Raw genomic sequence first — 22,814 nt, forward strand, 5'->3', positions numbered from 1 at the left:
TTCTTATTATAGACTGGAAGCTAATCCAAACTCCTCTCTAAAGAACCTTCTCAATCCAGTAATACTATGACTACTGTACACTATCAGCATGTTTCATAACTTGGTGCTGGAAATGGAGCTGCCACAACTCCATTTTAATGTTTAGTATCGATACAAGTAATTTGTTTAGGGCACAGAAAAAAATACATAAATCAGCAGCACAGCTCAGTACTAATAGAGAAAATGAAGGAATGATTCAGAATTAAACAAAATAGTTTCTCAAAAAGAAACATTTTCCAGTAAAGGGGACAATTGCTTACTTTGCTGCAGACTTCTGTATCAAAGGTGAAATCAGATGGAAACGTATATAGGCTAAAAGAAAAAAAAAAAAAAGAAGATAAGAAAATACAGGCCAGAGGCCTCAAATATTTTGTACATCTGCTATATGCCCCTAACATCACAGATTCTAAAAATTCTGAAATAAACTATTAGCCCTTAAATCCTTGTTACATCTTTATCCTCAAGTTATCTTTAAAAAAGTAGTATTTACCATTCTAAGTAGTATCCAGAAGGCACACTGTAATCTGTGGGAAGATCAGATACACAGACACACAAAGGAGCCTAGGAATGCTATATTTATTAATAGCTTTTTTCAGAGAAAATGTTTACGGAGGTATACATGTCAAAAACATTAAAAAAAATCTCAATGCTCACAGAAAGCTATAGCAGAGACTTTCCAAAGAAGCTGAATAAATATTAAGACCATTTTTAGAAACACTGGTAAGTAATTCAAGAAACACCTTCCCCAAAACTCAAGAAGGCCTAAGAGCCATGGAACAGTTGTGTTAAGCTTGGGGATCTGGGTTAAATGGCAATGAAAGGATTTCATTTTGTTTATTTTTTTTTTTGGATCCCAAGCTGCTTCAGTAAGTTCCTATGCTATGCACAAGAACAGAAAATAAAAATGCAACACAGTCTGGGTCAACTTTAAAGACATTTGGGTCAACATTAAAGACAAGAACTCTTAAGTCTATTTAACTGTATACTGTGATTCTCTTACAATAAAAGCAAAATGGTAGAGGGAGAGTGATAGAGGATATTTTACATTTGTAATACTGGAATAGGCTAGCTATTGTGTCTAAGAATAATCTCCTTCAGCATACTCTTAACACACCACCCATTCCCTAAGATGGTCAAACACCTGGCTCTGCTTTCACTTAACTGCAAGAAGAGTATTTAAAAACAATTGCATTTTAGCCTTGAATCCTTATGTATTTCCTAGAATCTGTAATTTATACAAGGATTTCTGCAACTGCACTGGAGCACAGCATGGATCTGATAGAAAAGCCTAGAAAAGATCTTCAGGGCCGCCTGGGTGGCTCAGTCATTAAGCATCTGCCTTTGGCTCAGGTCATGAGCCCAGGGTCCTCAGACTGAGCCCCACATTGGACTCCCTGCTCCTCAGGAAGCCTATTTCTCCCTCTCCCACTCCCCCTGCTTGTGTTCCCTCTCTTCTCTGTCAAATAAATAAATAAATAAATAAATAAATAAATACAATCTTTAAAAAAAAAAAAAGAAGAAGGAAAGAAAGACAGAAAGAAAGAAAGACAGACAGACAGAAAGAAAGAAAGAAAGAAAAGATCTTTCTGGAAGTGGAAGGATAAAGGGAGACAGGTGACGGACACACAGAAATAGGCTGCTACCAAGTGGAGAAAGAGTTGCTATACCTAGCTCACTCCTTTTCCAGAGGGAAACAGTTTACCTTTGGGAATTTTGAATTTGTTGTCTTTCTTATACCACAGGCAACCTTGTGGCGTATTCACAATTTTAACAGGGTATTCTGTCTCAGGGCAGTCAAAAGCTTTCAACATGAAGTCCGTGGCTAACGAAAAAAAGAGTAATAATTCATTCAAGTAATTTAACATGATTCCCAATAATCTGTTCTTGGTTTTAGAAGTCTAGATAACTTTTCTTTGTGGCAAAAATAAGCCAAATTCAAATGCTAGAATATAATAAATTAGAACACAGAAAAGAAAATTCTCTTGGCCTTTACATGAACTCTGAAAATCTATAATTTCCTAATGATCAATTCTGATCTCTCCACGTTCTGCTTCTTTGTCTTTCTCAAAGATAGTCTTAACTGTAAGAAGGGCCTTTAGTGAGGATAGTTGTATAAACCAATTTATAAAAAAATCCATTCTTGAATGAAAATGTCTTTTATCAACCTTAAGGACATTTGAAACAAAAAGTTCTGTTCTATCTAAGTCAAACTTGGGATGGCTGGGTGGCTCAGTCACTTAGGTCTTCACCTCAGGTCATGATCCCAGGGTCCTGAGATCAAGTTCCCCATCAGGCTCCTTGCTCAGCCGGGAACCTGCTTCTCCCTCTGCCTGCTGCTCCCCCTGCTTCTGCTCACTCTCTCTCTTGCTCTTTTTCTGGCAAATAAAATCTTACCCCAAAAAACAAAGTCAAATTTGTCCTCTAAGTTAATGAAAACATAAACTGTTTCATCCATATGTAGGTGAGAAAAGTTACTGAAAGGAAAACAAGAATATAAAAAACTACTTGTTACATTTATTAAAAAGAACTGGGTTGTTTAGATACTCAAAGTTCAAGATGTGGAACTGAATTGTTTAAAATATATGAGACTTTTAAAAAAGGTTTTGGTCTTCTAACTGAGGTTAGATACATATAACAAAATTAACCATTTTAAAGTGAACAATTCAGAAGTATTTAGTACACTCATAATGTTGTGCAACCACCACTTCTATCCAGTTTCAAAACATTTTCATCACCCTAAAAGGAAACCTTTATACTCTATTAAATAGTCATTTCCCATTATCCACTCCCCTGCCTCCCCCCACTGGCAACCATCAACTTGTGTTCCGTCTCTATGGATTTACATATCCTGGGTATTTCATATAAATGGAATCCTATATGACCCCTTATGTCTCGCTTCTTCAGCATAATGTTTTCAAGGTTCGTCCATCTTGTAGCATGTACATACTTCATTTATTTTTATTACCGAGTATTACTCCTTTGTATATATTTGCCATAATTTTTTCATCCATTCATTCACTGATGGACATATGGGCTATTTCCCATTAATGAATAATGCTGCCATGAACATGCATGTACATGTATTTATTTGGCTACTTTTTTTCAATTCTTTTGGGTATATACCTAGGAGTCGAATTGCTAGGGAAAATGGCGTTCTGATTAAATTAGTTATATCGACTGTAACCTTTGACCTAGACCAGTGACCTTCTCATAGTTAGAATGTTTCCCATTGCAGGCATGTAGACAGGCAGACAGATACACATATATCTCTATACAGAACCAAAGTTCTTGAAATAAAACCCTTTCCTTATAAAGCAATTAAACATTTTACTATTTTCCATCCTGTGTTTTTTTTTTTAATGCTTTCATAACTCATTACACACTGACCTGAAAACCCACTACAATGATTTCACAAAACTTCTGGTTTAAAAAACACTAGAACAACCAGGAAAGATAATGGCTGTTCCTACAGAGATTTGACATAAAAGGATCAGCTATGATTCCTAAGAAAAAGCAAAAGTTTCAGGGAGTCTCAAGATACATTTAAGTCCTATTTTCTCCCTTCACCAACTGACTAGTCTAGGAAAAGTCACTTTGCCTTTTTAAGCCTCTGGTTTTCTCATTCAAAAAAGTAAGAAAACAATGTTACTGGGAAGCTCAAATAGGAAATCAAATGACACTTTGTAAATGCACTATACAGCTGCTATTTGTTTTATTGATACCTAAATAGATTATGTATAATAACTACTTTTTCACCGACCTATGTACTTATTTTCAGCTGGAAGATGAAGATCTGGATTTAAGTCAAAATTAGTCTTCCATAGTTCAGCCCAAGAGTTTTCAACATCTGTAGAGATGAAAAACAAACTGATCCAATAAAAAATGCTGAGAATTCTCAATAACAAACCAATTAACAACTAGCCTTCACAAATCAATTTTTCTTTCTCAGGAAAACTGTAATATATCCAGGCATGCTAGCCATTTACTACTCAAAGTGTGGTTAGTGTCACTGGTACCACCTGGGAGCTTATTAGAAATGCGGAATTTCAGGCCCTACCCCAGAGCTAGTGAATAAGAATTTGTATTTTAATAAGATCTCTAGGTGATATACACATACACTGACATTTCAGAAGTACTTTTCTAAAACATAGTCAAAACTCCTCCCCAAACTACCCAGAAAACAGGATTTTTTCACTAGCCATAATAAATATAAACATAGTAGAAAGTAATTTTCTGCAAAGCAGTATGAATAATTTTCATTTCAAAGTAAACTTCTAAAAAAAGTTTATACTTTTTTCCCATAGGAACCATCAGACAAATTATTAAGGAATAAAAATTCTCAGATGAGTCAGATGAACTTAAACTTGTAAGACAATTATTATTTTACCTTCCATACTATATTGAGTCCCAAACCATTTCTCCTTGAGGTCACATTTTCCTTCATTAGCACCAGACAGTAGAACAAGATTTGCTTTTTGCGGAACTAGCTGATTAAGGGCTTCAGCAATGACCTAATTGGGGTAGGAGGAGACACACACACAAACACACACAATAACAACTTTAACCTAATACATCTCTGTTAAAAAGGCAAAACCTTATTATGTTAGGCATCCCCAAGATCCTGACATCTTGATGCACATGAAATTTATCTATACTCATGAACACCCCAATTTATAAAACTTCATTAGTCTATTAATTGTTTCAAATGTTTCTTAATAATACTATAAACTGTGTTCATTTCAAATCCTACATAGTAATAGAACTAGCAGTAAAAATAGCTCTCAATTACTAAGTTCTCATTTACTAAGTTTTACTATGTGCCAGGTAGTCTTTAACATACATTATTTCATTTAATCTTAAAACAACTCTAAGGTATACTCAATTTTATAAAGAATACGACTCCGGTTCCTGTTAAAAGTTATCTAATTTGCTTGGGTTAAAGATTACATAATATGCACAGAACAACACAGCTAGAAATAGCAAATGTGGAGTTCTAAACAAGTTTGTACATGGTTCCAAAGACTATGCTTACACTACTTCATCCCCAAGAATCAGTAAAATGATCCCTCAGCAAGGCCCCCCTTCAGTAATCCTTCAACTATGGTAGGAGTAAACACAAGATTTTGTGGGTAAGGTCTGAAACCCTAACTACCAACTAAAGACTATTTCTTTGAGGAAAAAACAATAAATGGAGGTTCAGAATGGAATACTTGGACCCCAGGGCCCAATCTTTCTAGGAGATAACAAGAATGTGTGATTACTGCTTCCTCCTTTACCTTTCCCTACCTCTAAAATTTTGGAATACCCTATTATTAAGGTTTCTCAACCTCAGCATTATTAATATCTTGGTCCAAATAATACTTTACTGTGGGGTGCTGTCTTTTGCACTGTAGGATGGTTAGCTGCCACTTCTGGCTTCTCACCCACTAGATGATCTAACCCTAGTTGTGACAACTGAAATGTCTCCAGACACTGACAAATATCCCCTGGGGGGCAAATCATCCAACTGAAAACTGCTATGAGAATTCATATGGAGCAAAATGACTTACTCCCAAAGAGGAAGGAAGGAAAAACCAACCAAGTATTTATTTGTATATAATATACAAAAGTCACATGTTTCAAAATTCAGGGAATCTTACATTTCTCATAAATATTTTCAAAATGGTTAAAATGTAATTGCCCAGAGTCTCTAACTGAGCTAAAAGGTAAGCAAAACAACTCTCCAAGTAAGCCTAGCAACTAAAGCACATAATTCTTAGTAATCACTTTTTTAGTAGATGTTATAACCCTTGAAAAATAGTGACAATAATTGTACCTGACAAAAGGACTTGATTTTCTCCTCATATTTAAAACATGATCAAATACAACAATCATGAAAAATTACCCACAAAACTACTGATATTTCATTTAAATTTGAAATTCAACAAATTTAGCCAAGTTTTCTACATTTCCACAGTTCTTAAGTATATCTCCGCACTTTGTCCCCCTCCTCTTTGTCTAAAAGTAACTCTTAGAAATGAAACCTTACTTCTGGCTTGTATTCAAAAAGAAGCTGATCTCCAGTGAGAAAGTCCTGTAGTGGGTACAGCTGCATGTTTTCACACATATTTTCCACATACTCAACTGGATCTGTCTGTAAAGAGAGAATTATTTCACACCAGAAACTTCCATTATTCTTAATTTACCACAGAACAGAAATAATTTTTCTTTTCTTTAAACAATGAAATCAAAAGCTTCTGAACAGAAATATACTGAGCAGATATAATTTTGGCTAAGAATTTGATCCTCACTCAAGCCTCACACTGGGCATAGCAATCACTTAAAAAAAAAAAAAAAAAAAGAGGAAAAAGAGAGAGGGTAATTTGATGCTCAGAATTCTAAGAAAATTTAGCCAAAGAAAATTTACCACCTTAAGGAATTTAACCTGACACCCCTCCCATCCCCATCCTGAGCCCTATAACACACTAGGCTCTGATCACGTCACAGCCTCATCATGAGAGCATTACAATACTGAACTGTAAATGCTTGTTTAGAAGTGCCCCATGTGACCAATGTCCTTAAAGAGTCTTCATCATTTTATCACTATAGCCTAAGACCGAAAACTACCTGTAAACATGAATCAATGCAGAAATCAAAATGTGTCATTAGATAAAAGTCTTGATATTAGAAATTATATTCATCAGTATATTTCCCCAATTTAAAACTGAAAGAGTATCCAAAAGTTCTCTAACCTATGAAATGAAAATGCTTTTTTTTTCCCCCCAAGGGTTTATCTGACAAGCTTAAGCTTGGGCCCAAGTATACCCGACACAGCAGAGCAGGGACTTGGACCCCGAACCAGATTACAGTCGGGAGTTTTAAAATTTTTTCTTTCCTTTTTTCTTTTTTTTTAATTTACTTGACAGACAGAGATCACAAGTAGGCAGATAGAGAGGAAGGAAAGCAGGCTCCCTGCTGAGCAGAGAACCTGATGCCGGGCTCGATCCCAGGACACTGGGATCATGACCTGAGCCGAAAGCAGAGGCTTTAACCCACTGAGGCCACCCAGGTGCCCCTGAAAATGCTTTTAATAAGGAAAGCAATCAAATACTTATTGAGCACCCAGACGTTCAGAATCTTAAAACTGCCAAGTCCTTCAGATACCAAGTGGTTCCACTCCTACTTTTATAAGGAAATACACTTGCCCAAAGCCACACAGTAAATAAAAGGTTGAGCAGACACTTGAACTTGGGCCTTCTAATGTAGCAGCAAACACTCTTTCCAAAATACCACACTATTCAGTCTTTTACTAGACACTATGGGTTGTTCTCTTATATAACGGGAGACAGAAGAAAAGTGAAGGTTACTGCATTCATAGAGAAGAAATGAGACATGCATACACTGAACTAGAGACCACAGGTATATGTTATCTACTATATTATCACATAAAAATAGAATAAGAAAAAAATAGAAAATTTCCACTTCCTACCTCAGGAAACATTCCTGAATCAAGTTGACCGGTTACTAAGGTGCTATTATTATTTAAAACAATTCCACTTACTCTGTTCTCATTTTTTTTTTTTTTAAGTAATTTATTCTCACCAGCCACTTACTTATAAATTAACTGCTCTGGTATGCAAAAACACTATGATTCAAAATATTTCCAGTGAGAAACCACTAAGGACCCTGGCTAAAAGCAGATCTCTAGTGCCAAGGCAATGGAACAGGTACTAAGAAAAACACTTAAATGCTACTCTTTCATTTTTTTTAAAGATATAATTTACATATTATAAAATTCACACTTTTAAAGTACACAATTAAAAATGAAATAAAATTTTTTAAAAAGTATACAAAGTTGTACAACTATTCACCACCATCTAGTTAGAGAATATTTGCTTTGCTCCAAAAGGAAACTCCTATAACCATTAAACATTCACTCCCTACCACCCACTCCCCCCCAGCGACTGGCAACCATCAATCTTTGTGCTGGATCTCTATGCTTTACCTACTCTGGAAATTTCATATAAATGGAATCATATAATATGTGATGTGTGGTGACTGTCTTTCACTTAACATGTTTCCAAGTTTCATCCATGTTGTAGCATGAATCAGTACTTTATTCATTTTCACAGCTCAGTAATATCCCATCATGTGCATATTCTATATATTGTTTAACCATGCATTCGTTGACATTTAGGTATTTGCACTTTGGGGGCTATACTGTTACTAGAAATATTTGTGTACAAGTATTTGTGTGGACATGCCTTCCATTCTCTTGGATGAATACATAGAAGAACTTAACAGTAGAGCTCATATGGTAATTCTGTTTAACTTTTAAGGAACTGCCAAACTGTTTTTCCAAAGCTGCTATACCACTTTACAATTCCCACCAGCAATGTATGAGGATTCTAATTTCTCTATTTCTTCTCCAACACTTTTTATTATCTGTCCTCTAATTTTTTTATCTACTACAAACTTTCATTGCCTTGTTATTACATTATTTCTGTTTTCTGCCTACAAAAAAGCACTTAAACACCTTGTTCTAGTTCATATTGTTGATTTATAAGACATACTAAGTCCAAGTTTCTATAGGAAATAATTTGTTTTAATTTCTTAATTAAGGGTACCTGGATGGCTCAGTTAGTTGAGCGGCTGCCTTTGGCTCAAGTCATGATCCCAGGATCCTGGGATCGAATACTGGGTCAGGCTCCCTGCTCAGCAGAGTCTGTTTCTCCCTCTCCTTCTGCCCCTCACCCTGGCTCACACTCTCTCACAAATAAATAAAATCTTAAATAAATAAATAAGCAAATAAACAAATAAATAAATTTCTTAAATAAGACTGCTTTGAATAGTTTAAAAAGGGCATTCCTACTTGCCTTTGATGAAGACCAGAAAAAATCTAAAGAGATATTCTAACTTTGTTTAAAAAAAAATGTATAAAAGCCAAAATAAGCTGAGCTACTTGATTTAATTTAGCAGTTCACACAGAGATATAGACCTTTCTGATTTGTTCTCACTTTGTACTGATTAGGTTTTAATCTAAGATGTCATGGGCTCATGTTTTAAAATCAAGACAATCATGAATATTGCTAATGGTAAAAACAGGAACTACAAAAATGGGGAGATGTCAGTAAAAAGACATCTTGAAATGATCTGCTAAGAAGAAACTGGAGGGGCAGAACAAAAATGTCATTCAACCAATACAAAAAGCTGATCCCCCCAAAAAAGAATCTGGGTATCTCTTAGGGTTGTAGTCCACAATTCTTTTTTTTTTTTTTTTAAGGTTTTATTTATTTATTTGACAGACAGAGATCACAAGTAGCCAGAGAGGCAGGCAGAGAGAGAGAGGTAGAAGCAGGCTCTCCACTGAGCAGAGAGCCCGATGTGGGGCTCGATCCCAGGACCCTGGGATCATGACCTGAAACAAAGGCAGAGCTTTAACCCACTGAGCCACCCAGGAGCCCCATACTCCACAATTCTTGATCCCACTCCTTCCCTGCCATAGTTCTGACCCACATACTGCCACCACAGCTGATAAAGACACTGAACAAAATTACTCCTAGTAAGGTAAGTGGGAGGACTTGTGGAGTTCTATGCCTGTAAGTCCACTTACAGTGGGGATGTGTCTATAAGGCCCTGTACTGGCCAATAGATGTGTCAAAACAGCCTGTTTTCATAGAATAAGATTTTTATTTCTATTTCAATGATTCAAGTATACAGAGCAGATTACACAGGAATCAACAGTAACTGAAAGCTTACAGTTTTTGTGACCTTGTCCTCATGTACCTAAATCTTCTCTACTTATTCAGGAAATCATCTTTGGTGATGACCAAAAAGGCAGCTTTAAGCAGCTCTATGAAGCAGTTCTAAATCAGGGGTTTTTAATCCAGGGTCCACAGACATTTCCCACAAGATATATCAATGAACAAATTCAGGAGTGTATATGTGCATGAATTGGTTGGGAAGAAATGATGTATTTATTTTCGGTAATCTCTAAATTAGCATTTTTATTCTATTATGAATATAGGTACAAACCACACTTGTATTAGCGGCATCTATGACTAACCAATAAAAATCACAATATAGTAGGGTACCTCAGTGGCTCAGTCAATTAAGCATCTGCCTTCAGCTCAGGTCATGATCTTAGGGTCCTGGGATCAAGCCCCACATCAAGCCCCACATCAAGCTTAGCAGGGAATCTGCTTCTCCCTCTTCCTCTGCCCCCCCCACCCCCTATGCGTGCTCTCTCAAATAAATAAATAAGATCTTTTAAAAAAAGTAATCACAATATAGTTCTCACAGATATCTCACACTCACTGCTACTTAAAACTGAAGTAACTGTTAGACTTAGACTTTATTATTGTTAATAAAGATACACATTTATTTTTTGAACATTTTGAGTACTTTACTTCAATATTCCTTCGAAAACTACTGTATTTTATTTCACTTAGAAACACTATTTTATGAATTGTGTAACATATATGTAATATACAAATTACACAGAAAATTGTGTGACCCATATATGTATGTATATGTATCATTTTTTTTTAAAGTAGGCTCCACACCCAGTGTGAAGTCCAATGCGGGGCTTGAACTCATGACTCTAAGATTAAGACCTCAGCTGAGATCAAGAGTCAGAAGATTAACAGACTGAACTACCCAGGCACCCCTGGTTTGTATAATATTTGACAACATTGTTTCAATGTAATTTCCTGGGTAGGACAATTTTAGTGAGGTTTATGCAAAAGAATACATTTGTGTAGCAGATATATGCTACAAAACATTCAGAAGTGAAGTATCATAATATCTGTAATTAAATCTCAAATGTTTTGGGGAAAAGATATGCATACATGCACATGCATATATAAGGAAAGAAAGAAATAGAAAATATGGGGTACCTGGATGGCTCAGTCAGTTGGGTTCCTGCCTTTGGTTCAGGTCATGACCCCAAAGTCCTGGGATCAAGTCCCACCTCAGGCTCCTTGCTCAGCAGGGAGTCTGCTTCTCCCTCTGCTCTTCACCCTGTTTGTGGTCTCTCTTGCTCACTCTCTCTCTCTCTCAAATAAAATATTTTTTTAAAACCACAAATTTGTCTTTTAAAGAAAGAGAACAGAAAATATGGAAAGCTATTAACAACTAGTGAATCTAGATGAGGGATAAATCAGTGGTCACTGTACCACTATGACAAATTTCTGAGAGCTTAAAAAGTTGAAGGGATGAAAATACTATTCTGAGAATTCAACAGATTTCCAAAGAGATCCAAGACACAAAAAGGGTTTTTGTTTTTTGTTGTTGTTTTTTTCAAGATTTTATTTATTTGACAGACAGAGATCACAAGTAGACAGAGAGAGGCAGGCGGGGTGGGGGGGTGGGGCGAATGACTAGGCTCCCTGTTGAGCTCCCCATTGATGTGGGGCTCAATCCCAGGACCCTCAGATCATGACCTGAGCCGAAAGCAGAGGCTTAACCCACTGATCCACCCAGGTGCCCCACAAAAAGGGTTTTAAAGAAATCCTGCTTTAAACTCCTTACCTTTCAGCCTTATATTATACCTTCCTTTCAAAGACACAGGATCATTTACTTTTTCACAATAACCCAGAATTCTTTATTTATGTTTTTCTCATTGCTTACAGTGTATCCAACCTTATCTGTTTTTTAATGCTGAACTCAATTCAAATTTACCACATCTATGGAGCCTTCCCTGATTCTATTCAGATGGAAGGCAAATGTTCTCCTTGCCCTGAAATCCTGAAGTACACCGTTTCTCATAGTACATAAGGTAATTATCACAGAATTACCCTGTAGAATGTCTTTGTCATATCAGAATTCCCAAAATATCAAGTAACATAGCAAGTCATCCATGAATGTTTATCAAAGGACAGACAGTTGGATGAATTCATAGATAAAATGACTGTCACACAAGATCTGTGTCAATCCACCTAATGTTCTCACTGTTACTCAAGATACGTACTTAAAAACACAAGAGTTAATTTTCAGATAACCTCAAGGCCATCTTAGGACTCACATGACAGAGAGTGGCAGAATTAAAACTCCAGTGACACTTCCAAAAAGAGGAATAATGTCCACACCAGTTTCAACTTGGTCACAGATAACACTCAAAAAGAATTTGACTTCCAGTACCTGTTCTTGGTAATGAAATTCATTATCCTCAATTTTCTGAATCTCTTCAAAAATTCTGTGAAAGAAGAAAATTTTAAGTAGAAGATATATTTAAATTTATTGGAATCTTCAGCAAGGAAAGAGAAAAAAAGCAGACTGGCCACATTAATGTAAACACTTAATGTTTCAAGTTTCCCATGCAGTATTCACATGTAAAAGAATCAGAATATGGAGCCAGTGAAGGAACTTAAGCAGGAAATGCCTGAAAAACCATCATGGTAGGACTAAAACATGTTTATTTGGCAGACTGAAGGTTAAAACACTCTAGGACTGATTTCTAGCCTAATTCTACTATGTACATATTACCTTTTTTCTGGGCCTAGCTTCTGCAGCATTTTCAAATACTGAAAGACAGTATGAGCAACCTGAAAACAAAACATCTGATTATGTTTTTGCATAAAGTAATATCTATATTTCTTAAATTCCATTTTAATTATTTACCTCATAGAAATGTTCATAACCCTCATCAGTCAACGTAATGGAAATGCTGAACACAGAGTAAGTAGAATTTTGCTCAAATCCTGTCTCACCATTTCCACCAAATAGTGCAAGAGCCCAGCACCTATTGTTAGGAAAAAATAAATCCACTCAATTATCTTGGGATTGACAGTCTACAAATACTTTAAATTAACAAAATAGGTAGGCTTTTTTGGTAAAATTTGGGAAACTCAGAGGAAAACGTGCTTTCCAAAAGTAAGTTTAAAAGTATAAATTTTTGAAGTACAAGGCCTCCCAAGCAACTGTACTATATGCAAGAATCACCAGGAGGTAACAGCCATATTTATGGACGCACTGATACATATTATAACACAGTAATAATATTAATAGTTTTATGAAGAGACAGTAGTTTCTCTTGAAGACAACAGCACCAAATATTAAAATTATGGTTGCTGGGAGGCATTTCGTTCAGCCCATTTGAACCTGTCTCCGAGAAGAAGCTTAAAATACTTCAGATATATCCCTACTTGGGATAACAAATGAGCTCTTTGAGACTATCAGCTAACTTCTACAGGTTGTCTAAGAAAGAAGCAATGAGACTCTGTCTTTTCCTGACTAGAATAATCCTGTAAACCTAAAAGAAGACGAGAAGAAACCAGAAGGAAGAATGTGAAATTCTAATAAAGCTCAGTAAGGTAGAAAAACTGTGTACATCTTAAAGTATATTGCATATATTATGTAAGATATACATGTAACTAATACCATCAGTTTATTCTTTTATAATAACCCTAGTCTTTTAGCTTTCTTTGAATGTTCTAGTCATACCACTCCTTTAAAGTACTTACTTAAATTTCTCATCTTCCTTTCCATTCTTGAATTAGTGTACAGAAAAATCAAACAAGGAAGTATTTTAATTATTGGTCCTGATTTAAAGCTATCTTTCTATGATTTGACTAGGCAACTTAACCAAGTGCTTATTAAATGCATTAGGAAACATTCTGCTAACACAGTTGCATATAATGTTCACAGTCCCACTATTTGTTATGATTTCTCTGCGCAGTGTAGTTTTCATTAAAGTCCACCTTCCGGGTTGGGAAAGGCTGGAGATCCACAGCATTTAAATAATCGACTTCTTTACCATTCAAATCTAAATTCTTGATTAGAGCTAAGCTTTTATGTAACTCTGGAATTCATTTATTTATGATTTTTTAAATTTTGTGTACAACTAACTTCCAATAAGGGCTAAATGGTAGCTTCTGAGGAAATGCACAAATACAATAGGGCTATTAAAATAATTTAGGTATTAAAGTGACTATAATTAAGCATTAGATCTGATTCTCGGCTTTTTGACAGATAAAACAAGAATAGGTTATAGAATGCTTATTGTCTATTATATTTCAAAGACTGCTACACTGAAAATACTTATTAATTAAATACTTGCTTTTTTCTAAGGTAAGAAAGAATGCTGCCTTTGCCTTCATGCCCAACCAGCCAAGAGATATAATGAAGTGGCTTCACCCTTTAAAAAAAAATGTTAAGGTCAAAAATAAAAATAATTAAGGTATAAGCATACAAGGAATTCTTCAACTATTATGATATTTAAGAATATAAATTTACCACATAAATTCCACCACATATGAAATTATTATTAACTTGATAATAGCACAGTAAATACAGAAAACATGGTAAAATTTAACTTCATCTGAAATCACTGAATGAGTATGATCATTTCAAAACTAAGACTACAACTTTTTCTCTTGAATGCCAAACTTCTTTTTATGGTAAAATATTTCATTTTTGTTTCACCCCAAATGGAAATAATATAGATTATCATTTTAGAACCTAATACAGAGAATGAATCCCTCAGTGTCAGGAAAAACTTTCAGTATTGCATCAAGCTCTGTAGTAAAATGAAATGTATTGCTTTATGGGTCAGAAAATCTAGCTTATAGTTTTAGTTATTCCTTTAAGTAAATGCATGATCTTGAACAAGAGACATAACCTCATTGTATTTTTCTTTTTCTCTTCACTTGCCCAGCTACTTACTCATAGAGTTTTCATGACAATGTAATGTAACAGGTGTAAAAATGTTAGTCTGAGTAATTATATATATATTATTTAAATTGTCTTTTCCCACTGGCTTCTATTACAATTTCAGAAATGTATTGCTACAAAATAAAACTATATAGAAAAATAAAGTTAAGAAAGCTAAGCATTCTTAAATTTTAAAATTAGTTTATGGAATTCAATAAACTCTTAAAAGTTAAGTTATAATATTAGGATCTTGACTACATTAAGCAATCTTCAAACCCCACACAAAATTGTTTCAAAATACGAACTTGAATTATATCTATCCTAAGACTGATATAGGGGAATAAATTAAAGAATGAATGCTGTAAATTACACAACACCTGCATCTGAACAAAACTAATGGTTTTGTATTTGGTTACTCTGTAGGTATAAACAAGGGTAGGGAGGGAAAAAATAAAACAAGATGGGATACAGCGGGAGACAAACCATAAGAGACTCTTAATCTCACAAAACAAACTAAGGGGTTGCTGGGGGGTGGGAGGTTAGGGATAGGGTGACTGGGGGATGGACATCGGAGAGGGTATGTGCTATCGTGAGTGCTGTGAAATGTGCAAGCCTGATGATTCACAGACCTGTACCCCTGGGGCAAAAAATACATTATATGTTAATTTAAAAAAATAAAATAAAAATAAGCCGTTTCATCCTTAAACAAAAAGAGTTCAGATTCTAAAATTTAAATGTCAGTGTTCAGATGTCAACTCTGCCAATTACATGTGTATGACTTTGAGCATCTGTAAAATTAAAAGGTAACTAATTTTAAAAAAGGGGGGACTTCTTTGTCTAATTTTAATTTTAAAAAAGGGGGGACTTCTTTGTGGGGAACAAAAAAAAAAGGCTTCCCCAAAAGGCTAATTCACAGAATTAGAAATTCAAGATGAATGATGAAGGGCATATTAAAAAAAATAGCCCATAAAAATAATAACTGGATGGAAACATACAGAAATTTTAACATTCTTTGGAAAACATAATTGTGAATGACTTTTTCCTACTTTTCAGTAATTTTCAAGATTTCTACAATAAACTACCTTAGTAATCAATCAGGATAAATCAGCCTTTATTAATTAGAAAAATAAGCATTGCCCAAAAAAGGAAGAAGAGTATATATAGTATAGTTTCATCTCCATAAAAAAAAGGTTTTATATTCACTGTTTCAATGTCTGAAGGGTATATAAGAAAGTATTAATGTTGGGTCTATTTCCCAGAAACAAAAATTGGAAGCACAGCTTTATTTTAGTTAATACTCTTTTGCCCTATTTTAATATTTTACAAGAATGTATTATTTTTATAGTAAAAAGTTAAATACAATGAGCTTTTAAACATGCATATAATAATTTTAACACTTTCGAAGACACTCTACCATAACTACAGAATCAATGTATATTGCTTTTTCCTGTGTTATCCTTGCACCAAAATCAAGTAGGTAATACATGTTCTCTGCTTTCTTAAGGGAAGCATACCATTCTTGTTAACTTGCTAGGATGATTGATTATTCTATCATATATGTGAAAAAAAGTTTGTACTGAGCTTAAGCAATATTACTTTCCTTTTGCTTCTGTGTTTATCCTCATGGGTTTGTTCTGTTGGTAATGTTTTTTTTTAAAAATAAGGTAAATTTTTATCATTTCCTTAGCATTTGTTTTAATCAGAAAAGTATTTGTAGGTATTGACTGATCCTTTAAAGAACTTCTTGCCCTTGCTATTCTGCTCATGTAAGATAACTATATAAATAAGCTGGGAAAATGTTTTCCTCATCTATATAACTCTTCCCTACCTCATTACCACCTCAAAAGTGTAGGTCCTTCAGATTTAGGTTGTAGTCATATTCCAGGCTCAAAATTACTTTACTTTTTGACAAGCTCAAACTAAGTGGTCACCTCTAACAAATCAACCATAAGCTAATATATTTGGTACTCAAAGTACTAAAGAATATAATTACATTCACACAAAGATAGTTATTTTCAAAGGCTCAGGGCAACTAGCTATAAGAAAACTCTAGTTTTTATACCTAAGAAGACATTAAAATATATAGCCAGGTTCAAAAACTCCAGTAGTGGGGTCCCAGTTTATCAAATAACAAAACATTCAAATTGAAACTGTTTAATATGCTTCCAAAATATCACTCTCATTCAGTTTCCAATGCAGTAAATTTGCCCTGGACTCTTACCTGTAATGTTGCTGTTGAGGGGGAAGTGCCCATGTGATGGTCAGAGCATGAATTTTTCTGATTGGAACAACTAAACAAAAATATTTTCCAGAAAAACAGATATAAGTGTTTCTCCATTAATTTTTCTTATGCTACACGAATTTTTTAAATATATTTCATCCTCCAGTAAACAGGGGAAGGTTAAATACAATGCAATTATTATTTCAAGTTGCCAATTTTCCAATTTTATAAATTTCAGTGTGTTTTCATAGGTAGAGAAAATGGATAAAAGAACTATGAAAATATGAAATACTCCTACGAAGGATCCCTTCTTGCAAGAAAGGATACAGGACTAGGAGCTGGGAGACCCATGGTTGAAATCTAGCCCTACATCTATCTTGCTATATGTGTTTATGTAACCTTGAGGAAAATCATTCTCATTTAAATCTTTTTGTATCTGTTTTCTTATCATATGGAAAGGGGGTTAGGCTAAAGTAGCTCTATGATTCTTCCCAGTGCTATTACTCTATGATTCTATGAAGAGAAAATATAAAGCCAGAAAGAATACAACAGAAATAAGCTGTGTCTGGGAAGAGTCAGCTTAGATAGAATGGAGTGGGCAGCAGATAAAGGGTGTGACAAAACAGTCATTGATCAAAGAAAGGAAGAGGAGAGAGATTGGCAGTGGGGTAAAGTGGGGTAAAGAAGAGGAGGCAATCGGGAAAAAAAGGCGGGGGGATCTGCCATCATAGAAAGAGCAAAGAAAGAAAAAAGTTGAATTAGGAATATTTCTGCAATATTCACTATGGGCAATTTGTTATGTAAATTATAGCATAACCATGTGGTGGCTCATTGGGAAATTCTTACAAATATAATATTAAAAGAAAAAAGTAAGAGATAGATGTGTATATACTTTATCATCTCAACTATGTTAAAATATACCTACAGAAACTCAAAAGAAATTTGCCAAAATGACTTCTCTAGATGATAAGATTTAAGGGTGATTTTCCAATTTCTTTACACTTTATTTTTATTTTTCTTCATTTAAAAGAAATTGTTTTTATAATTGAGATAAAAGGAAATAATTTCCAAAGCCTTATCCCTCCTCTGTTTTTCTCCTTTTAAAGATAATAAAGAGCAGTGCATAGATAAAATGAACTTGGAAAGAAACGTCAATCAAAGAAAAAAAGGGGAAAACAAGGAGAAAGCATAAAACAGACTCGAGTAGCAGCAAGGCAGCAGACCAATCTGTTACTGGTCTGCTGTCCGTCACTAACTGGATTGCCTCTGTCCTTCTTACTCTCTTTCCAACCCAGCTGTACTTTCTGTTGTGTTGTCATTTTCAAAGAAAATTGGCAGCCTCAAGTAAGTTTTAGAGAATGCGCTACAGTTATTTCAAACAGTTTTAAACCTTTGGTTCACGAACCTCTATAAAGTTTGTTAAATGCTGGTGTGTCAAATGGATCCGTTAAATGGCCAAAGTTTGGTTTGGGTAACCCACTGAAAATAAAACAAATATATTAAAATTTAATTGGCAAAAGCCTCTATAAGCAGTATCTTTAGGGATGCCTAACTGATAGGTATTTATAATCTATTCTACATACTCCTGGCTAAAAAGCATTCTAGGCATAAGCAAATAGATGGCAACAATGCCACAAAATCCTGAGCTTAACCTAGTCTTCATCTCAGTCCCAGTAACTCAAATATCTCCAAAACTCATGGGAGACAGAAAAAAATGAAGTGAAAGGGCCTCCCTTCCCAATATTTACTGCCTCTATCAGCCTCATTCAACTTAAATTCTCCTCCCATATAAAGCCATTTCAGAAAGAAAACATACTAGAGGTATTTTTAATTCAACAAGTATAAATGGAATGATTATTAGGTTATCGAGCAGTATATTAGGCACTTGGTATTTAAAGACATGGACTCTCTTTCTAGAGGCTTCTCATTTGACTGAAGATATTGTTAACTGTCTCTTCTAAAACACTGTCAATATGAATTATTATTAAATACCCAGAAGACTTTTTAACCTGTCCAATTAAGGAACCAAAGTTGTTAGTGATTACTAAGAGAACTTCTAAAAATTGTCTATCAGGGATTGACAGGACCTAATGAATTCCTCTTGTCAACACACCCCTGATTTTTTTGTTAAAGGTTCACACATTTCAATCTGCCATTCAACATTTCCATAGCTCATACTCATTTCTTATCCAAACAAACAAAACAAACAAAACAACCCCATAACTTTGGCATGGCTTTCATTATCTTTCCATACCTAAAAAGTACTGCTAAATTATCAATGAAAATTTACATAAAGCCAAGTTAATAATAACCAATCAGTTGTTACTACAAATATTCTAACATTTCCATAGCCAATTTTTCTTTCATAAATTTAAAATAAATTATGTCCTAGAATGAGGAACTGGAAAAAAAATCTAACTTACTCACCTGATATAAGAAAAAAAACCTGATTTCATTTATTGCATTAAAATACAAATACTAGGAGTAGGAAGAAGGACTTAATTGCTTCAGAATTAATTTTCTGATATTCTTTATTACAATACAACAAAGTGCATTTTAAATATCTGTATCATGTTGATGAATTTGAGGTAAACAAAAAGTAGCAGTTTTTCGAACTGGAACCATATGCAATTTCTAAAAAAAGATAATTTGGATTGGGGCGTCTGGGTGGCTCAGTGGGTTAAAACCTCTGCCTTCAGCTCAGGTTATGATCTCAGGATCCAGGGATTGAGCCCCACGTTGGGCTCTCTGCTCAGCGGGGAGCTTGCTTCCCCCCCTCTCTCTGCCTGCCTCCCTGCCTACATGTGATCTCTGTCAAATAAATAAATAAAATCTTTTTTTAAAAAAAAAGATAATTTGGATCAACTACATGAAATAGACTTTTTAGTTAATATGGAAAGTCAATCATCACCTACAAGATTATTTCTTTTATAGAGGAGAGTACTGCAAGTCCCAAACAATTTAAGTTTCCTTAAGAAGCAAACTTTAAGAACACAATTTGTTCTCAGGGATACAAATATATACATACTCCGCCTCACAATATAATACTTGCTTTTATATCAGTTTCAAACACTCTACACAGTAACAGAAAAACTCTAAATGTAAAAGGAGCCATAAAATCTTCAGAATTACTGCTTACTGCAAGTTTACAAGCTTATAAATTTTGAACTATAGAAATTACAGAAACTTGGATTCTCATCTTAGTTTTCCCACTCAAAGTCTCTGTGATCTTGCTAAAACCACTTTAGGTCTTAATTTAATCACCTTTAAAAAAAAAATAATATCCCTCCCCCACCAAAAAAAAAAAAAAAAAAAAAAAAGAACCTCTGGGACTCACACAAGAAGATACCTCTTTAACTCTAAAAGTATATGGTTTATGAAAATGAATGTCTTACTTGTTTGGTATCTGAGAGAAGATTTCAGTCACCCATTTTTCCAAAGTATCCAGTGTTTCTTGTGGGGAGAGCAGGAAGGAGACAGGAAAATGCAATATTGTTATTTAAGGTAGAAATGCAATTGGATATCTCACCTATCTTTAGGTATAAAACAAAGGGATATTTTGATTTGGGCTTTACTTGCCACTTCTTAACCAGAATGAGTAACAACAACAACAACAACAAAATAACAACAATTAAGAAACCTTAAGACACATATAATTTTATTAGACTCCTGTATTTCTAGTTGATAAAGTTAGAAAAAAGTACACAAGTTAAAAAAAAAAAAAAGAAGAAGAAAAGAAAGTTTTCGTTTATCATTAGGCAGTGTAGAGGGGCAAGAGATAAGAATATACTAATCATCCTCCTACTCCATTCCAAACTCACTTCCTCAAGGAATATTTCTCCCAATTAACCCATACCATACTGATTTTTCTTTCTCAGGATCTCATTAGTACTTTTACACTCCATTTATTTTACATTAATTTATACTTGCTGAGGTTTCAATCTGTAAGTCTTCCTCTTAGGCTTCATATGATTTCTATCTTCTTTTGATTCTGATATATACAAAATTTTTTTGAAATTTCTAATAAAGCAGATCTAAGTGGGAAAAGAAACCTTTTACCTTTACCTCACTGACTCATTACTATCAATGAATAGTATTTGTTAGTTCCACCAGACACAAGTTTCACTAATTTTCAAAAGGTGCCCAGTAAAAAACCAAGATACAAATTAAATAATCAAGCTGTGAATTTACTCTATACCACTTATATAAATATTTAACTCTTATTTTATGCACTTGCAAACATTATTTTATAAATCGTATAATATACATATATATATATTTTTTTAAACCCAACATCGGGCTTGAACTCACTACCCTGAGATCAAGGTCTGAGCTGAAATAAAAATTCTGACGCTTAACCAACTGAGCTACCTAGGCACCCGTAGATATTTAACTCTTAAATGTAATAATAAATGCTAAAGCTTAAAAACAATTGAATTTGAATTGTACAAGGTTTTCTTATCAAATATCTAGGACTTATCTTAGAAATTTGCAACAAGCATTCATACACTCTTATATTTGGGGGCACCTGGGTGGCTCAGTAGGTTAAAGCCTCTGCCTTCAGCTCTGGGCATGATCTCAGGGTCCTGGGATCAAGCCCCGCATCAGGCTCTCTGCTCAGCAGGGAGCCTGTTCCCCCCCCCCCTCTCTGCCTGCCTCTCTGCCTACTTGCGATCTCTGGCTGTCAAATAAATAAATAAAGTCTTAAAAAAAATACACTCATATTTCTCATCACAAGAGAATGCAAAGGAAATAATACAGTTGAAGAAAAATGCACATTTGTGACAGACTTGAAAACAGTAATTAAAAATTGAAATTATGGGGCGCCTGGGTGGCTCAGTGGGTTAAGCCGGTGCCTTCGGCTCAGGTCATGATCTCGGAGTCCTGGGATCGAGTCCCGCATCGGGCTCTCTGCTGAGAGCCTGCTTCCCTCTCTCTCTCTCTCTGCCTGCCTCTCCATCTACTTGTGATTTCTCTCTGTCAAATAAATGGATAAAATCTTTAAAAAAAAAAAAAAAAAAAAATTGAAATTATATACTGAACATGGAACTGCCTATTTTAACAAATGCTGTAAAAGGAATCTAGATGCACATCTGCAGTCTGAACAAAACAATCTACCATTCTGTAACCAAAGCTTTATATTCAAGTCAACTTAGTGGACTAATTTTAATCCTAAATGCAAAAATGTTTTTTCTACTTAAGAGCCAAGTCAGCTTTAATTTAAATTTTGACATGAGAGAACAAATTTTTATAAAAACAAAGAGTCATATCAGGTGAGAAGTTTACTTTTTCAAAAATAAATGTGCAAACTGTAAGACATGTCAAAAAGGAATATTTTGACAACTGAACTAAAGAGGCTGAAATATAAGGAAAACAAAAGAAAGCTACCATTTATTTAATGAGAAAAAGTTAACACACGTTACTGAAGATAATGATAAAAGAAGGAAAAGAAAAGAAATACTGACCAGTTCTTTATATTTAAGATACTTTTGCTATCATTACTATGATGGATTTCAATTAATCATGCCACTGGACCCTATGTAAAGATGAAATGACAGACACCTTGCCCTGTCAGAGTTTATGATCAATACAGATTAAATGCAAAAACCAAAGATCACAGAGGCAGCATCTGAATGTGCCTTAAAAGACCAATTCATGACCTATTAGTACATTAGTATACTCACAAACTCACAGACTAGCCTAGAAATACGACCTACGTCTCTAAAATTAAAAAAAAAACAGTTGCCTGAGAATCAGATAGTTTTGTGCTTCCTCAAAGCTATTCCACTTGCTATGTGACTTTTCCAAATCCTGATTTCAAGTCATACTAGAATCAAGCACTAAAGTAATTAATAGTAAACTGCAAAACTGATCAAGGCAAACAAAGCCTAAGAAAGCACTACTTCAAAGTAATTCTAAGGGT

General features: G+C 34.6%; 1 protein-coding gene across 3 annotated transcripts in view; it reads right to left on the reverse strand.

Annotated features, from left to right (window-relative positions):
* NRDC (nardilysin convertase) overlaps positions 1-22,814 on the reverse strand; it is a 106,178-nt gene that overhangs the window by 12,409 nt on the left and 70,955 nt on the right. For all 3 annotated transcript variants that reach the window (XR_009345098.1, XM_059136133.1, XM_059136134.1), the window contains 12 exons: positions 20,287-20,344; positions 18,297-18,370; positions 16,892-16,961; positions 14,078-14,155; positions 12,640-12,760; positions 12,505-12,563; positions 12,160-12,214; positions 6,068-6,172; positions 4,427-4,550; positions 3,800-3,886; positions 1,742-1,861; positions 300-351 (listed from right to left, as the gene is read on the reverse strand). Coding sequence is in view for 2 of the 3 variants with exons in the window: in XM_059136133.1 (XP_058992116.1) it covers positions 300-351; positions 1,742-1,861; positions 3,800-3,886; positions 4,427-4,550; positions 6,068-6,172; positions 12,160-12,214; positions 12,505-12,563; positions 12,640-12,760; positions 14,078-14,155; positions 16,892-16,961; positions 18,297-18,370; positions 20,287-20,344 (1,003 nt within the window). In the remaining variant the exon portion in view is untranslated. The remainder of the gene's footprint in view (positions 1-299; positions 352-1,741; positions 1,862-3,799; positions 3,887-4,426; positions 4,551-6,067; positions 6,173-12,159; positions 12,215-12,504; positions 12,564-12,639; positions 12,761-14,077; positions 14,156-16,891; positions 16,962-18,296; positions 18,371-20,286; positions 20,345-22,814) is intronic.

Source organism: Mustela lutreola, chromosome 10 (genome assembly GCF_030435805.1).
Source record: "Mustela lutreola isolate mMusLut2 chromosome 10, mMusLut2.pri, whole genome shotgun sequence".
NCBI lineage: Eukaryota > Metazoa > Chordata > Mammalia > Carnivora > Mustelidae > Mustela > Mustela lutreola.